The sequence below is a fragment of the Saccopteryx bilineata genome, chromosome 4 (genome assembly GCF_036850765.1).
Source record: "Saccopteryx bilineata isolate mSacBil1 chromosome 4, mSacBil1_pri_phased_curated, whole genome shotgun sequence".
In the NCBI taxonomy this organism is placed as follows: Eukaryota; Metazoa; Chordata; class Mammalia; order Chiroptera; family Emballonuridae; genus Saccopteryx; species Saccopteryx bilineata.
Genome location: NC_089493.1, coordinates 207,067,933 through 207,087,453, shown reverse-complemented (window position 1 = coordinate 207,087,453; position 19,521 = coordinate 207,067,933). Strand labels below are relative to the sequence as shown.

The 19,521-nt window shown below is 36.5% G+C and overlaps 1 protein-coding gene across 10 annotated transcripts in view; it reads left to right on the top strand.

Moving 5' to 3' along the window:
• Positions 1 to 19,521, top strand: part of SSBP2 (single stranded DNA binding protein 2) — a 402,367-nt gene that overhangs the window by 132,111 nt on the left and 250,735 nt on the right. For 9 of the 10 annotated variants that reach the window (XM_066273705.1, XM_066273699.1, XM_066273700.1 and 6 more), the window contains exon 3: positions 6,223 to 6,284. The exons of the other annotated variant lie outside the window; for it this stretch is intronic. In XM_066273705.1, coding sequence (XP_066129802.1) covers positions 6,223 to 6,284 — 62 coding nt within the window. The remainder of the gene's footprint in view (positions 1 to 6,222; positions 6,285 to 19,521) is intronic. 10 annotated transcript variants of the gene reach the window in all.

The following is a 19,521-nucleotide window of genomic DNA, read 5'->3' as shown; positions in this document are numbered from 1 at the left end:
GGGGCGGCCCGAGATTCCGCTTTTGGCCCACACAAAGGCCCCGTACTCTGCTCCTCTGTGGGATAACATGGGCGCACACTGCCGAGGCACTCAGAGGAATCTCTCACTCACTATCTGCGTGCGCAGACCAGGATATCAGGCCAGCCGCCTCACCCTCTGAGTGAAACCCCCCACCTGCATGGAAAAGTTCCAGCGTTGGAATTAGTTCTCGCTCCCTCCCTGTGCGTGTCTTTCCCAGGGTGCTGGAGCGGTCTGGAGATTCTGCTTTTGGCCCACACAAAGGCCCCTGATTCTGCCTGTCTGTGGGATAACACGGGCTCCCACTCCCAGGGCTTTGGAAGGAATCTCTCACCCACTATTTGTGTGTGCTGACCCGGAGACTGGGGAAAATGGCTGCCGCACTTGTCTTTCTTTGTCTGGGTTTGGCAGAAGTGTTAGCTTGTATTGCCTGGGTTGCCACAGGAACAGTTTTTCCTCGGCTTGGATCTCCATGCCACAGCCTGGTTTGGCCGTTTGTGCCACGGCCTGGATCTATTCACCCCCTTTGCCAGTCTTAGTTTTTATATTCTCAGTTCCCAGTGAAAGCAGCCCTGTTTAGGTTAGTGAGGAAGTCGGAGCATTTCTTACTCCCTATTTCCTTTGGGGTTTGCTTATATATTTAGCCAATTTTTCGCTTGACCATACCTTCGGGTGTATTGCGAAACATCTGGAGGCTCCAAGGATAGGTTTTTCTGTTTCTGGTTGAAGATCTTGTTGAGTTTTTGGGGAGATTTATCGGTATCGCTTCCCCATCATTACTCTCACGTCATCTCCACTACTGAAAGGAATCTATTTGTTTTAATTTAAAAAATTAAAATGTAAAATTTTTCACTTTTATTTTTACATTTAATTTAGTGCATAGATGCACCCATATATGGCAGCCGTTAGAAAATTAGTGGGTTCAGTAGGTTATATCTTAATTAGAAGTCTCAGGAATTTGGCTCAGGAGTGAATGTATACAAAGTTATATGCGTTTTTCACACCAGAACTGGCTTTATCCTTTTATGGTATTAATTTCTTTTTAATTCTCAAAAGGTATGAAAAGATTTAGCAATACTCTGAGAATTTGGAGCCTCTGAGTTTCAAACGTGCTGCTGTACTTTGGAGGTGCAGTTGGAGGGAGTCTAGATCACTTCAAGAGAAGGCTAGAATATCCTAAAAGGGGCCAATGGCCCCACACCTACTGTTGCTGCTACTGCGGACCACCAGTAACTGCTTCATCTTGGGAGCCAGGGGCAGGAAGCTTCTCTTCTTCCTCCTGCCTTTTGATCTCCTGATAGTGTCTCCTGATTGCAGAATCTAACAGGAAACTAGCTGGCAAGGAGCCCAGGAAATGTAGTTTCCAACATCCCAGCACCACGCATAGAGTGGGTGGGTATGAGGCTGAGAGGTAATAGATAAGTGACCAGTGTACCTTGCTGGAAGGAAGTAATCATGAAAAGTTAAGCAGACGTTTGTGTATGTGTTCATGTATAGACAGGCATATGCTATTTATTTTTTCTTTGTTTACACACATTAGTTTATTTATACACATTGTTCAGTGCTTTGGTTTTTTTTTTCATTTGCTAGATTTCAATAATTTTATATTGATTTGTGAGACTTCATAGTTGTCTTTTTATGGTTTTAGGGTATCATTCTATGAAATATGCCATGTTATGTTTCATCAGCCCTCTACTCATGGACATTTAGGGTATTTCCAGTTTTTTGAAATTACAAACAATACTTCAATGTAAATTGTTATCTTGTCAGTGTAGATTGTGTGTGTGTGTGTATACACACAGATATAACATATAGATATATGTATATATAGGTATATAGAGAGATAACATATAGAATATAGGTATAGATCTATATATATGGATATATATTTTTTGTACACATGACCATATATATAGGATAAATTTCTAGAGGAAGAATTGCTATATCAGATAGTATGTACATTTGTAATTTGTAATTATCATTTATAAAGCATATGGCATGTCTCACCCCCCCCTCCCATATGATTCAGTATTTGGTTTTGCATTTATATAGAAATGCTGAGCCTGACTTCTGGTAGCACAGTGTATAGCACACTGAGGTTGCCTAGTCAAGGCATGTACAAGAAACAATTATGAGTTGATGCTTTTGCTCCCCCCTTCTCCTTCTTTCCTCTCTCTAAAATCAATAAATAAAATCTTAAAATGTCTTTTTCTTTTAAGAAGAAATACTGAAAAAGACTAGATTATATGTTAAGGACATAGCATAAATACAAATGAGACCCTGAAATGCAGTGGGAACGGGCCTAGAGATTTACCTGAAAGTGACAGGAGAATACAGCTTTTTGCTGGATAAGTGGTAGAAGGAAGAGAAGTGGATGATTAAGTAGGAAAAAGCCCTAGGACACTTTAGGCTGGGATTTGAAAGAAACTGATAGATGCCAATGCCACTCAAATATTTAAACAAGCCTAAAGTCCATGAAACTCAGTAGAGTAGAAAATGCCTCCTCATAAATTGCAGAATTGTTTCTAAAATGAGTATTGACATTTAGAAGTATTTTCTAGCCATTCATGAACCCCATCCATCATTAATGCATCTTACCTAAAAAAATTAAACTATACAGGTAAAATATGATTTTAAAGTGAAAGTCCTTCTTTACTCTTTTCTAGAAATCATAGTTGTGGTCCTGGCTGGTTGGCTCAGTGGTAGAGCGTCGGCCTGGCGTGCAAGAGTCCCAGGTTCGATTCCCGGCCAGGGCACACAGGAGAAGCACCCATCTGCTTCTCCACCCTTCCCCCTCTCCTTCTCTGTCTCTTTCTTCCCCTCCCACAGCCAAGGCTCCATTGGAGCAAAGTTGGCCCGGGCGCTGAGGATGGCTCTATGGCCTCTGCCTCAGGTGCTAGAATGGCTCTGGATGCAACAGAGCAACACCCCAGATGGGCAGAGCATCGCCCCCTGGTGGGCATGCCGGGTGGATCCCGGTCGGGCGCATGCGGGAGTCTTTCTGACTGCCTCCCCGTTTCCAACTTCAGAAAAATACCAAAAAAAAGAAAAGAAAAGAAAGAAATCATAGTTGTAAGTTTGGCGTGATTTCTTTAATATGAATATACCCAAATGCATGCATATATATCAGTCTTTTTTTTTTTTTTTGTATTTTTCTGAAGCTGGAAATGGGGAGAGACAGTCAGACAGACTCCCGCATGCGCCCGACCGGGATCCACCCGGCACGCCCACCAGGGGGCTATGCTCTGCCCCTCCGGGGCGTCGCTCTGCTGCCACCAGAGCCACTCTAGCGCCTGGGGCAGAGGCCGAGGAGCCATCCCCAGCGCCTGGGCCATCTTTGCTCCAATGAAGCCTTGGCTCCGGGAGGGGAAGAGAGAGACAGAGAGGAAGGGGGGGGTTGGAGAAGCAAATGGGCGCTTCTCCTATGTGCCCTGGCCAGGAATTGAACCCGGGTCCCCCGCTCGCCAGGCCAACGCTCTACCGCTGAGCCAACCGGCCAGGGCCTATATCAGTCTTTAAAAAAAAAAAAAGCAGAAAAAGTTTTATACTATGTGTGTTGTTCTCCATCCTTCCAAATCTCCAACTTGAAAGACCAATCCAGCGTGGCCATTTTACTATGTAGATATCTCTTATTCTTTTTAAGGATTGCATACCATTTTATAGTATGTAAATATCAAAGGTTATTTTGCATTCACTGTTGGTGAATGTTTTTCAGGTTCTTTCCTATTTTGATTGTTTTTAACAATGCTCAATGAGTATGCCTTGGTTTTCTGTGGGGTTTTTTGGGGTTCTTTTTTACTGACTATGATTTTACACTTTCTTTAAACAAGTAATACCTAGAGTAGCAATTAGTTTGGAGAAAAAAAATTGCTATGGAAACATATTCCTATGTAGGATCATCTCTTCTTTGAAAATACCTAAAGGATTAATTGTTTATTCATTAAGTATAAAAGGGTAGCTTTTTTGTTAAATTCAACATTATGGGTCAAAGTTTTAGCTGCTTCTGCCGCAGCTTTGCAATTCAAAGTGAGAAAGATGAACTTTACTCACTATACAGTAAAGATAATTATGAGGATGGGAAGATGATGTATGTGTCATTCTGAGTGTCTCGGAGGAATAATAAGATATAACACTGTTTAAAATACAAATGTGTTTCCTTCCTACTTTCTCTGATAAAAGACCATATCAAATATAAACCATATAGGTATTTTCCTAGAGTACTTTATCTCCTAAAATACATGATGGTTATGGATGTTGTCTGAGTGCAGGAGGGAGCTGTGCTGTAGAGGGGCTCTGACTGTGAGTCTGATCCCACCTCCAGCAGAGTCTGTCACTGAGACCTAGACATGCCCCTTTAACTCTTGCATAAGTCACCTCATAAGTCTTCCATAAGTCTCCTTGTAACAGAATAGGGCTATCTGCTTTATTTTAACAGCTGTAGTATGAAAAGTCAAGATGAACTGAGATGAAATGAAAAGTCGCTACTTTGAAAAATTTGTTGTTTGTGTGATTAGGATGATTCCAGGGATTAGAAATGTCACTGTTGTCTAAAGCACACGTGTGAGGTCCTTATTATACCTTTTCAAGAAGATACCATCTAGGAAAAAAATGATAAGAGAAAAAACTGAAAGATAAGATAAGGCTTTTCATTGAATTATAACTTTAGTAGGACATTAGAGGTTTATTCCTCGTAAGATTCATTAAGTACTATTTCTTATTTTTTCATGAACCAAGATGATATACTATCTATTGATCAGTGGAAATCATCAGATAAAAGGTAGCACAGATATAAAAATTATTTGTTATTAGGAGAATGAAAGGCTCTAGCTTACATTTATATAACATATTTTGAATCATTATTCATATTTAGTCTTTGTAAATTCAAGATCATGAATTCCTAGAATTTCTCCTTTTAGCTCTTTTTAAAAATGGCTATCACATATAAAAGTTTCTAATCTTTAGAAAATCTGTCTGTTTTTTGAGAGGAAATGACTTGTCTACTTGAAGGTTTTCATTCCTTTACATTTGTGTTCTTAAGAACTCTTAAAAGATGCGGCCAGTTTCAGTGATTTAAATTGCTCTTAAGTATTTCCATTTCTACCTTAGAGTTTCTCTTTCTTTTCTTTTCACATTTAGGGGCACCTTTTGAGTGCCTACTCTAAAATTCTTTCTTACATCCTTAGGGATTAGAAGTCCCAACATCTACCATAATAGGTAATAGAAAGGATTCCTTGAATGTATAATTATAGTTGTTTACTTCCTAGTAGTGTTAAGGTCCTATGGATATATTTTTATAATTGGGATATTGTTAAATAATTTTTAGTTATTTAAACTAAAACACTAGGGCATATACATAAAGATTGTGTTTGAGGCTGGATCAACTTCATTAAAATTACAACTCACTTCTTACTGTTTTCCTGTGGTCTTTCTTCTCCCTTTACTGCTTTGTTTTTCTCCATAGTATTTGTCATCTTCTGCTTCTAATATAAATACAGTCTCATTTTGTTGGGAGGGGGTCCTCTGTTTACAGTCTATTTTCCTCCCTTAAATGTAATCTCTCGGAATGCAAAGATTTTTACCTTTTGTGTTTATTGTTGTTCAGTGCTTAGAAAAGCTACTCTATAAATACCTGTCCAGCTATTCAATTTCTAAATTTAATTTGTAAAGAATAATTAGAATTTTAATTTTGAGGGAGATATTGACTTAGTTTAAAATTTTTATTATGGGACTTCAACTTATAAAATATAAACAATTGGAAAATTAGTATCGGTATCTTTTGTAAACTCCTATTTTGTGAGAGTCATATGCCTTCTTACTCAAATCAGGAATTTTTTCAAAAATTCAGTCCTTAAAGCATTTTTTAGATCTGTAATTTAAGTCCAGTCTCATGCAAATTTCTGGTAATCTGGTTTCATATGGTAATAACTGATTCTGATGTACCTTAAGAAGCTGAAAATACCTTCTGAAATTCTGGCACAGTGGGAAGCAAATTCAGGAAAATAATGGTGTGATCTTCTCTCAGAGATTATTCAGTCAACAAATCACTATATGAAATGAGTACTTGTAAAATTTAAGTAAATAATATGAAAATAATTAAAATCTTATATATTATCTTAATATTTTAAATGGGAAAATACTGCTTTGTAATAGCTATAGGGAAAGTGTTATTAGGAAAGTATTTAATATCTCTTTTATTCATTTTAGATAAGATGGGAAAAAAACATCACATTGGGGGAACCACCAGGATTCTTACATTCTTGGTGGTGGTAAGTATCTTTTATTTTATTTTTACCAGATAGATACTACATTTTAGTAGGTGTGTGCAAGAGCTGTTTATGATTTCATGTTTCTCTTTTATTCTCTTTCATTTTCTACAATTATATTCTGAAAGATAGGACAAACAAACTCAAAATCATCATTAGTGTTATTTAACTTAAAGATATTACTTGGCATTAAGCTAGAGTTAGGACTAGGATGTAGGATCTCCAACTGTAAGTATGATTCTGTATTAGTCAGTGTGGGTTGCCATAATGAAATACCATAGATTTAGTGGCTTAAACAACTGAAATTTATTTTCTCACAATTCTGTAGACTAGAAGTCCAAGATCAAACTGACAATGTGGTGTATTTCTGGTGAGAAATCTCTTCCTGGCTTGTAGATGGCTGCCTTCTTACGTGTTCTTATGTAGTAGAGAGGGGCCAGGGTGGGGGGGCAGTATGTGGGTGCCAGCTAACTATCTGTCTGTCATCTCTTGTTATAAGGGCCCTAATTCCATCATAAGAGCCCCACCCTCATGACCTAATTAAACCTTAGGATACTGAAGGTGGTGTTGGTGATAGTGAATTTTTATTTATTTTTATTATTTTTTTTTCTGTATTTTTCTGAAGCCGGAAACGGGGAGAGACAGTCAGACAGACTCCCGCATGCGCCCTACAAGGATCCACCTGGCATGCCCACCAGGGGGCAACGCTCTGCCCACCAGGGGGCGATGCTCTACCCCTCCGGGGCGTCGCTCTATTGCGACCAGACCCACTCTAGCGCCTGGGGCAGAGGCCGAGGAGCCATCCCCAGCGCCCGGGCCATCTTTGCTCCAATGGAGCCTCAGCTGCGGGAGGGGAAGAGAGAGAAACAGAGAGGAAGGGGGGGGGGTGGAGAAGCAGATGGGCGCTTCTCCTGTGTGCCCTGGCTGGGAATCGAACCCAGGACTTCTGCATGCCAGGCCGACGCTCTACCACTGAGCCAACTGGCCAGGGTCAGATACTGAATTTTTAGAAGAGTAAAGAATAGTAAAAAAAAGTTGAAATAATTCTATGTAGACTCAGAGATAGATCTGCCCAGTAACACACAAAAAGATTGCCAGGCAATATTAAGGCCCAGTTGATATTAGAACTTATAAATTTCATTCTGGCACCTGTGCCTAGACATGTGACTTTTCTGCAGCAGCAATTGGTAGTCCAAGTATTTTATGTACAAGCTAAGCTTTTTTTAATTTTTTTGCATTTCTTTTTCAGTACCTTATACACTTATCTCTCAGAATCTTATTTAAAAGAAGAAACTAAAGCTCTCTTCTAGTGCTTTGCACATGGTTTCCTTGGTACGTTATTAAATGCCCTCATCTCTTTAATTTCTCTTCTGGAAACATGCCTTACTTGAAGTTTGGTGGTTAATGGGACCACATTTGGTCAGTTGTGGTTTTGGGTTTCCCTTGTTTGTCTCACATATGTGTAGCAGTAACAGGTGCAGTCCTTTGGTTCAGAGTTGTTCCTGTATTTGGAACAACGGTTGGTTGCAGTTAAGCACTATTATTGTACTGCTTTTCTGGGATAGAAGACCAATTTCTTGTGATGCATAATATTATAAAAGTCAATTTTTCACTTTATATAGTATGTATTTATAATACCTAGATCTAGGATGTAAATACTTAACTCTTTGTTTAATGAAATTGAGTTTCCTGACCTGTTGACACCTTTACCTTTTGTATGTTTCCAACTAGGTCTACAAAGTGGCATAAGAAACTGTTTTAGAACTCTGTCCCTACTGGATTAGTTGGCTAACAAAGTGAGGATTTTATGTCTATTCTTGGCACCTATGTGCCTTTTACTCCCTTTCTTATGATTTTAACCTATTCTCATACTATAGATGATTGATAACAATTCACTGAATATTTTTTATTTTTGCTTCTGTCAGACTTTAGTTTTTGTGGTCTTAGCTATCAAAAAGTACAGTTCTTAAATACAATTTAACAGTATTGTAACAGATATGTACTGGTTATAATAGCAGTGCAGGAGGAATACTCACGTCAGAGCTGAAAGTTATGTGAGGGAAGAGTATTTTGGTGGAGAAATAGTTAGTATGAAGTCTTGAAAGGGATGCTTGTGCATTCAAGGAGTGACAGGTAGCTTGGACCAGCTGCATTATAGGTACAGTGCTGTGAAGTGATAGAACACCAGGCTAGAGACAAAGACAGGGGCCAATTTATAAAGTCTAGGAGTACATCAGGGATTTTGGAATAAAGCTTAAAGAGTTTAAACAAGATACATTACATGATTAGATTTGTGCTTTTCTACACATACTTGTCATCAGCGGAGGATGAATTGAAGAGGGCTGAGACAGAGGCAGAATATAGATTACATGGCAGTTGTAACTGTCCAGTTGGAAAGTGCTTAGGTGATGGACCCAGATAGTGAACACTGAGTGCAATAGTTAGAGGTATAGGAGGGGCTCTCAGGTTTTGGATTGGAACAGTGGGATGAGCATTGATACCATTGATTGAATAAGGAAATATAGAAAGAGCAAGGGGCTTTGGAAGAAAGACCACGATTTAACTTAGGCAAAATTTTGAGATTCCTGTATGATATTCAGATAGAGATGCCCTCTATGAGGTCAGAGATTTGGGCCTGTAGCTCTGAGACAGGTTCATAATGGCTTGGGAATTAGCAGCATTGGCAATACTGAAACTGCTCAGTGTAAATGTAAGAGCAGGGTCTGGGGATGGAACCCTGGGGAATGTTAACATTTAAGTGTGGATGGATGAAGAGGATCCTCAAAGGAAAATATTTGGAGAGAAAGGGTAATCAGGAAAGAATAATGTATGGGAACGAGGAAAGGCATTCAAAGGAGAGATTAATTCTGCAGGAAGTATAAGTAATTCCAGACAGTGAACTTTGGTGATCTTGGGGGAGCAGTCCCATTGGCATGGTAAAAGTGACATTTAGATGGCTGCTGTAATGCATCTGTCCAGTTTGAAGGTAACTGAGAGTAGTTGAAATGTGTGCTGGCACGTGTAGTAGTTTTCGGATTAACAATAGAACAGAACCTAACATTTTAGAGTTTAAAGTAGAACAGATTTGAGCATGTCTATAGATTGAGGTGGAGAGGAGCAGATGTTGAAGATGTGTGAACAGAAATAAACATGCACAGAAGTGCAGACTAAAGTATAGGGAAGAGGAGAGAGAAAGGCCCTGGAGAGGAGGAGAGGGTTTCTGCCTGTAGTAAGGGAGAGAGTGTGTGTTTTTGCTTTCTGGATCTGTTTTTCCTTGTTTCTGATGAGATTTCCATTATCACTGTGCTTTCTCTCGGTTTGCATGGTGCCCATTGCTGTGCCACTGCCCATGCTTCCTGTGTTTGTCACCTTTACCTTGATCATAACCCCTTTGAAAACTTACATCTTGTTTGTACACTTTAATGAAGTTCCAAACTCTTTTATGAATTTCAGAAGAATGCGAAGAAGCTTCTTTCCTTTGAAATTAATGCCCTTTTCAATTTGTGCATTTTAAAAATACATACTTTTAAAGACTTAGTTTTTTTTTTTTTTTTTTTTTTTTTTTTTTTTTTTTTTTTTTTTTTTTTTTTTTTAAGAGAGAGGAGAGAGAGAGAAAGGAGCAGGAAGCATCAACTTATAGTAGTTGCTTCTCATATGCGCCCTGGCCCAGCAAGCTGGGAGCTTTGAACTGGTGACCTCATCATTCCAGGTCAGCACTTTATCCACTGCGCCATCACAGGTCAGGGAAGACTTAGTTTTTAAAGTTTTAATGGCTTAAACAATTTCTTATTTTTATTTAATTATATATATAACACCTTTTGACATAATGTTGGGCCAATGTATTTATATCCTGAAATTAAATATATATCACATTGCAGAGAAAATAAACTAGTTACTGAGATTATTATTATGTGAATTCAGTTTCTTCCACTGGCTGTAGAAGGTCAAATCTTGTAGTATGTTAGCACTCTAATGAATGTAGGTTCTAATTGAAGACATTAGAAATAGCTAAGAATTACCAAATACCCATTTAAAAACAACAGCAATGAAATTAGTCAGTTGGCTTACTAGAATGGCATAATATTTATAATTGGCAGACTGGTTCTTACTCATCTTGTATATCTTGCCTGTAACAGGAATCACATAGCTGTTTACTTGATTTAAGTTAAATTAAGCAGGCCTGACTAGGTAGTGGTGCAGTGGATAGAGTATCAACCAGGGACCCTAGGACTCAGGTTTGAAACACTGAGGTTGCCCGCTTACGCGTGGGCTTACCAGCTTGAGTGTGGGCTTGCCAGCTTGAGTGTGGGCTTGCCAGCTTGAGCATGAAATCATAGATATGACCCCATAATTGCTGACTTGAAGCCCAGGGTCACTGGCTAAGCAAGGGGTCACTGACTCAGCTAGAACCCCCAGTCAAAGAATGTATGAGAAAGCAATCAATGAACAACTAAAGTGCCATAACTACAAGTTGATGCTTCTCGTCTCCTCATCTCTTCTCTTCCTGTCTGTCCCTCTCCCTCTCTCTCTTTCTCTAAAAAAAAAGTTAAACTAAGCAGCAATATAAGACAATGTAGGTAGATGACAACTAGGATAGAAGTATAATCATAGTGAGAAGGAATAAAAAGTGTTAGCAAGAGAGAAAGCAAAGAACAGAGGTGGTCAGGCTTTAGTGAGGAAGTGCGTGGGTCTGGGAAAATAGGAAAGGGAGGTGGAATACAGAGGAAAATTTGTTGGGGAGAAGACATTGTAAAAAACTGATGGAATCTTTAACTAAATACAAAGGAATAAAAAGGAAATTGAGGCAAACTACTCAGTTAGTAAGAAGAAAACTTTTTTTTTTTTTACCTATGAGACTTCCCTAGAATATTTTTAGTGACTTTATACTTTTTTTAAAAGTACTTTTGCATATACCATCTCTATTTATACAAAAAACCTGTAAAGTACATAACAGCTATTTCTTTCTTTTTATATAAAGAAACTAAGGAACAAAACTATTTGTTCAGGGTCAAATTTAGAACTAGAATAAAAATTTTCTGAATTGTAACAGTGCTTGTTTCTGCCACAGATATTATTTCTTAAACACAGAATGGAATTTAGTGGCCCACTGTTTATAAGAAATTAATTATAGTTTTCTTTTGAGCATCATGAGTGGCTAATTCCAGACAGTATGTATAAATGGGACTCAGAAAAGTTGTCTCTCCTAAGTCTGGTCTATACTGAGGTCTCCACGGATCACTGGCAGCTGCTGGTAGCATGAGGGGTAGTAGCCATAGGATACTCAGGAAATGAGTGGAATACGGGGTCAAAGGTGTGATAACAAAGTGCTTGCTGTCTTATCTAGAACAGGTATCTACCATATTCTTGTATAGCAGATGCTGCTTAGACTGCCAGAGCTGTATAAACCTGCCTATAATCAGCATAAGGCATCTTGAAATAACTCTTAATACCCTACTCACATGAGAGGCAAAATAATGTATGAATTAAAAAGTTCAAGCCAAGCTCTGCCACTAACTGTGTGACCCTTAGGCAAGTTATTTAGCCTTCCTAAGCATCAGTTTCTTCATCTATAAAATGGGAACAAAATTAGAGGATTAAATGCTGACTATGTAATGCTTAGTATACAATGCTTAAATTTAGTACATGCTTATTAAATGTAAGCTATTTTGATACTTTAAAATATGAATTTATTATTAACCCAGGAGTATTGTGAGAATTTTATGATAGTGGGACAAAGTGTAATGCTTGCATTGAAAAATTATTAATTAATACTAAAGAGTAAGACAAGGATATGTACGTGGAAGTTCTAACGTGAGGAGCAGTATGTGTACATCTCGTATAAAATCCTCTTTGGTCTTATGAATGGATAGTTTTCTTCATTTATTGATAATATAACTTGGGGCCAAAGAGAAATAATTTCTTCAGTTATTAAAACTTGAATTTGTAATAACAGGGCTTGCTTCTCAAGAAAAAATGTTTTTCCCAAAGGGTTTTCTTCTTTTCAATTTTATTTTCAGATAGTCCAAAATCTGGCCAGTGGCATAAAGGTTATGTAATTCTGCTAGCATCCCATCTTCTGGGACACATCTGGTATGTTTACTCAGTCTTATAGACTTCTCTGACAACCATCTTTGCTATCTATGTTCCCCAGAAATACTGACAGCTATCTAAGGCATTTCAAAGCACATCCTCAGGGTAGAAGAAAAACAGTTTTTGAATGAGAATTCTCATTTTGAGAATCCTATGTTTTCCTTTTACTTATGTGGGGAAATTAAAAAAATTTTTTTTCATTGATTTGAGAGGGGGGAAGAGAGAGAGAGGGAAAGAGGAGAAAGGGGAGAGAGCGAGAGAGAAGCATCAACCCATTGTTCCACTTTGCTGTTCTACTTAGTTGTGCACTCATTGGTTGCTTCTCTTATCTGCCCTGACCAGGGATAGAACATGTGACTTTGGCAGTCTGGGACAACAATTTATTCACTGAGCCACCTGGCCAGGGCCTCTGTGGGGAAAGTTTTAATAATAAATGATAGAAGAGCAAAGATTTCAGTACTTTGCAAGTTTGCTTCTCTGTCTTTTTCATTTGTAAAATATAGATTTTTTTCACTTGTTTCTACTTAAGAACATAGAGACTGTATTGTTCATGATGAATTCACCACATTTAAAGGATAATATTTTGGTTTCAAGCTCAGCAGACGTAAGGATTAGAGGAATGGAAAAGCTTCTTAGCCACCAATATCTCAGGTTGTAGAGAAAAGAAGTCAAAGTCTATTAATTACTATAGCTTTATAACATAGTTTGTTTGAAATCAGGAAGTGTGATGTCTCCGGCTTTGTTCTTCATCAAGATTGCGTGGGCTACTCAGGCTCATTGTGGTTTCATACACATTTTAGAGTTGTTTTTTCTTGTGAAAAAAGCCATTGGAATTTTGATATGGATTGCATTGAATCTGTTAGGTTGCTTGAGATAGTATGAACATTTTAACAACATTAATTCTGCTAATCCATCACGTGGAGTATCTTTCCATTTGTTTGTGACTTCTTTGATTTCTTTCATAAGTGTCTTACAGTTTTCTGTGTATAGACCTTTTACCTTTATGGTTTTTTATTCCTAGATATTTTACTATTTTTGATGCAATTGTATTTCTTAATTTCTCTTTCTGAAAAATTTGTTGTTAGTGTATAGAGATTAAATGGTGTTTTGTAACTTTATGGAATTCATTTATTCTAACAGTTTTTTGGTGGAGTCATTAGTAAATTGAATCATTTTTTCTTTTTTTCTTAGTCCATCTACCTTAGGATTTGTCAAGTTTGATCGTTTCAAAGAATCACCTTTTTGTTTTCGATAATTATTTTTATTGTTTTTCTATTCTTTATTTAATTTATTGCTGCTTCAATCTTTGTTGCCTTCCGCTAACTTTAGGTTTAAATTGTTCCTTTCTAGTTTCTTAAGTTTTAAAGTTATATTGTTGATTTAAAATTATTCTTTTTATTATTTTTTAATTTTTATTTTTTATTAATTTTAATGGGGTGATATTAATCAATCAGGGTACATAGGCTCAGAGAAAACATTTCCAGGTTATTTTGACATTTGATTATGTTGCATACCCATCACCCAAAGTCATATACTCTTCCATCACCTTCTATCTGGTTTTCTTTGTGCCCCTCCCCCACACCCTCCCTTTCTTTCCTCCCCATGCCTGGTAACCACCACACTCCTGTCCATGTCCCTGAGTCTCATTTTTATGTCCCACCTATGTATGGAATCATATAGTTCTTACTTTTTTCTGATTTACTTATTTCACTCCATATAATGTTATCAAGGTCCATCCATGTTGTTGTAAAAGATCCGATGTCATCATTTCTTATGACTGAGTACTATTCCATAGTGTATATGTACCACATCTTCTTTATCATGTCATCTATTGAAGGGCTTTTTCGTTGTTTCCATGTTTTGGCCACTGTGAACAATGCTGCAATGAACATGGGGCTGCATGTGTCTTTACGTACCAGTGTTTTTGAGTTATGAGGGTATATTCCCAGTAGGAGAGTTGCTGGGTCATATGGTAGTTCTATTTTTAATTTTTTGAGGACCACCATACTTTCTTCCATAATGGTTGTACTACTTTACATTCCCACCAACAGTGGATGAAGGTTCCTTTTTCTCCACAGCCTCTCCAACACTTGTTATTACCTGTCTTATTGATAATAGCTAATGTAACAGGTGTGAGGTGGTATCTCATTGTAGTTTTGATTTGCATTTCTCTAATAGCTAATGAAGATGAGCATCTTTTCATATATCTGTTGGTCATTTGTATTTCTTCCTGGGAGAAGTGTCTGTTCATGTCCTCTTCCCATTTTTTATTGGATTGTTTGCTTGTTTGTTGTTGAGTTTTATGAGTTCTTTGTATAACATATTTTGGATATTAGGCCCTTATCTGTGCTGTTCTTTGAAAATATCATCTCCCATTTAGTTGGCTGTTTGTTTTGTTGTCAGTTTCTTTTGCTGTGCAGAAGCATCTTAGTCTGATGTAGTCCCATTCATTTATCTTTGCCTTTACTTCCCTTACATTTGCAGCCAAATTCAAAGTGCTCGTTGTAACCAATGTCCGTGAGTTTAGTACCTGTGTATTCTTCTATGTAATTTATTGTTTCAGGTCTTGTATTTAGGTCTTTGATCCATTTTGAATTAATTTTAGTACAAGGGGACAAATTGTAGTCGTTTCATTCTTTTCCATCTGGCTTTCCAGTTTTCCCAGCACCATTTGTTGAAGAGGCTTTCTTTTTTCCATTGTGTGTTGTTGGCCCCTTTATCAAAAATTATTTGACCATATACATGTGGTTTTATTTCTGGGCTTTCTATTTCATTTCATTGGTCTGAGTTTCTATTTTTCTGCCAATATCATGCTGTTTTGATTATCGTAGGTCTATAATATAATTTTAAGTCGGGTATTGTAATGCCCCCAGCTTTGTTTTTTCCCTTAGGATTGCTCTGGCTATTTGGGGTTTTTTATAGTTCCATATAAACCTGATGATTTTTGTTCCATTTCTTTAAAAAATGACATTGAAATTTTGATGAGTATTGCATTAAATTTGTATATTGCTTTGGGTAATATAGTCATTTTGACTATATTTATTCTTCCTATCCAAGAAAAAGGAATATTTTTCTATTTCATTATATCTTTTTTCATTTCCCTTAACAATGCTTTATAGTTTTCATTATATAGGTCCTTTACATTCTTTGTTATGTTTATTCCTAGGTATTTTATTTTTTATGTTGCAACCATGAAGGGGATTATTTTTTTGAGATCGTTTTCTGATGTTTCATTGTTGGCAAATAGAAAGGCTATGGACTTTTGTATATTAATTTTGTATCCTCTGACCTTACTGTATTGGTTTATTGTTTCTAGTAGTCTTTTTGTGGAGTCTTTGGGGTTTTCAATGTATAGGATCATATCATCTGCAAAAAAGTGAAACCTTAACTTCTTATTTCCCAATATGAATGCCTTTTATTTCTTTTTCTTGTCTGATTGCTCGGGCTAGAACTTCCAGCACCACATTGAATAAGAGTGGAGAGAGTGGACAACATTGTTTCTGATTTTAGGGGAAAAGTCCTCAGTTTTATGCCATTTAATATGATGTTAGCTGATGGTTTATCATAAATGGCCTTTATTATGTTGAGATATTTTACTTCTATACCCATTTTGTTAAGTGTTGTAAACATAAAATGATGTAGCATTTTATCGAATGCCCTTTCTGCATCTATTGTTAAGATCATATGGTTTTTGTTCTTTGTTTTGTTGATATGGTGTATTACTTTAACCGTTTTACGTATGCTGAACCATCCTTGTGATTCTGGGATGAATTCCACTTTATCATGATGAATTATTTTTTTAATGTGTTGTATTTGATTTGCTAGTATTTTGTTTAGTATTTTAGCATCTGTATTCATTATAGATATTTGTCTGTAGTTTTTTTGTGTGTGTGTTGTGCTTGCCAGGTTTTGGTATGAGGGTTATGTTGGTCTCATAAAATGTGTTTGGAAGTATTGCTTCTTCAATTTTTTGGAAGACCTTGAATAGAATAGGAACCAAGTCTTCTTTGAATGTTTGATGGAGTTCACTAGTATAGCCGTTTGGCCCTGGACTTTTATTTTTTGGGAGGTTTTTAATAGTTGTTTCTATTTCTTCCCTGCTTATGGTTCTGTTTAGACTTTCTGCATCTTCATGACTCAGTCTAGAAAGAATGTATTGTTCTAGGAATTTATTCATTTCTTCTAGATTGTAAAATATGGTAGCATATAGTTTTTCATAGTATTCTACAATAATTCTTTTTATATCTATGATTTCTGTCGTGATTTCTACTCTTTCTTTTTGGATTTTGTTTATATGAGTCCTCTCTCTTTTTTCCTTGGTGAGTTTTACCAAGGGTTTGTCAGTTTTGTTAATCTTCTGAACTGATCTTCTCAATTGTTTATCTCCTTGTTTTATTAATTTTTTCTATAGTTTTTCTGTTCCCTATTTTGTTTATTTCTGCTCTGATTTTTATTATTTTCTTTCTTCTGTTGGTTTTTTGTTGTCTTTGTTCTTCTTTTTCTAGTTCCTATAGATGTGAAGTTAAGTGGTTTACTTGGGCACTCTCTTATTTGTTCATATAGGCCTGCAGTGATATGAACTTTTCTCTGATTACTGCTTTTGCTGCATCCCAGAGATTCTGATATGTTGTATTGTTATTTTCGTTTGCTTGGATGTATCTTTTGATCTCTGCACTTTTTTCTTCTTTGACCCATTCATTTTTAAAAAAGTATGTTGTTTAGTTTCCACATTTTTTGTGGGTTTGTTTACCTCTTTTTTGCAGTTGAATTCTAGTTTCAAGGCTTTATGATCAGAAAATATGCTTGGTATAATTTCAATCTTTCTGAATTTGTTATTTTTGTGGCCCAACATATGGTCAATTCTTGAGAATATTTTTTGTACACTAGAGAAAAATGCATACTCTGGCACTTTGGGATGAAATGTCCTGTAGATGTCTATCATATCCAATTGTTCTAGTTTTTCATTGAAGGCCAATATTTCTTTATTGATTTTCTGTTTGAATGAACAATCTAGAGCTGTCAGCGGTGTATTGAGGTCACCAAGTATGATTGTATTTTTGTCAGTCTTTGTTTTTAGGTCAGTCAGTGGCTGTCATATATTTTGGTGATCCTTGGTTTGGTGCATATATATTAAAAAGTGTTATGTCTTCTTGATTCAATGTCCCCTTTATCATTATGAAATGTCCATCTTTGTCTCTCATTACCTTTGCTGTCTTGTAGTCAGCATTTTTAGATATGAGTATTGCTACACCTGCTTTTCTTTGGATGTTATTTGCTTGGAGTATTGTTTTCCAACCTTTCACTTTGAATTTGTTTTTATCCTTGTAGCTTAGATGTGTTTCTTGTAGGCAGCATACAGTTGGATTTTCTTTTTTAATCCATTCTGCTACTCTATGTCTTTTTATTGGTGAGTTCAATCCATTTATGGTTTTAGTATAATTTTTGACATTTGAGGACTTCCTATTGCCATTTCATATATTGCTTTCTGATAGTTTTGTATCTTGTTTGGTTCTTCTCTTTCATTTTTCTATCATTTGTTTTTGTTTGGTTGTAATCCATACTTCTTTTCTCTGTTCCTTCTTTTTTCAAGCCATGTACTTCTGTTGGTTTTTTCAGGGGTGGTTACCATTAAGTAATGGAATGGAAAGCATACATATCATATTCATTGTAGTACATTATCTTATCAGTGCTTCTGCACTCCATCTGTCTTTGCTACTGTTAATCTTTGTCCTCTCCCCTATTTTGTTTCTTTATCACAGATTAATCTTGTTTTATTGCGATCTTGATGGAGCTTTTACTTGTAGTTTTGTTTTGTTTTGTTCTTTGTGTCTGGTCAGAAAATTCCCTCTATTATTTCCTGAAGTGGGGGTTTTCTGGTGATAAGTTCCCTCATCTTTTCTGTATCTGTGAATGTTTTTATTTCTTCTTTTTATTTGAAGGATAACTTTGATGGGTATAGTATTTTTGGCTGGAAGCTTCTCTCTTTCAGAACTTTAAATATTGGGGTCTACTCTCTTTTATCTTTTAGAGTTTCTGCTGAGAAATCTGTTGACAATTTAATGGGCTTTCCTTTATATTCTGTATTCTTCTTTTCCCTGTCTGCCTTGAGAATTTTTTTTTGTCATTGCTTTTTGTCAATTTCATTATGATGTGCCTTGGAGTAGGGATTAAGATAACTCGGTGTTCTGTTTTCTTCTTGAATTCAAGGCTTTAGTTCTTTCCACAGGCTTGGGAAGTTGTTGTCTATTATTTGTTTGAATAGGTTCTCTGTTCCATTTTCTCTCTCTTCTCCTTCTGATATACCTATTACTCTTATGTTGCTCTTTCTGATGGAGTCCAACAATTCCTGTAGGGCTATCTCATTTTTTTAAATTCGTGAGTCTCTCTCCTCTTCTCTTTGTAGTACCTCTAGTTGCCTGTTTTCTATGTCATTAGTTCTCTCCTCTATCTGGCCTGTTCTATTGGCTAAGCTTGTTACCTCATTTTTCAGTTCATGAATTGAGTTTTTCATCTCTGTTTGATTCATTTTCATAGTTTCAATTTCTTTGGTGAAGTATTCTTTCTGTTCATTGAATTGGTTTTTTGAGCTTCTTAAATTGCCTTTCTGTGCTTTCTTGTATATCCCTGAGTATTTTTAGGACTTCAATTTTAAATCCTCTTTCATTTAACTCCAGGGTTTCTAAGCTATTGAAATTTTTTTCTATAGATTTTTTCTTATCTGTCTGAGCTACATCACTGTCTTTTGTATCCATGATATTCTATTTCTTTTTCTTTAATGGAATTTGAGAGTGATGTTGTTAATAACACTAATATGAGTTGATAAAATTTTTTTTGAGAAAATGCAGTGAAAAACTGAACATTTTATTGTGCTATGTGGAACAGAAATATGTGGAACGGAGAGTCTGTGTTGGGGGGAGTGACAAAGAGACAAAAAACAAGGCAAGAACCCACAAAATGCCACAAGGACATAATTTGGATCAAGAATACAATAATTTGTTTGTAAATGATGGTTGAATGAGAGAAATAGTGTAAGAGAAAAGAAAAAGAAAGAGAAAAAAGTAAAAAATACAGTGAAAAATGTAAATTCTATTGTATTAAGTGGCACAAAAACTATAGAATAGAATACCAGAGTTGGGGGAAATGCTAAAGA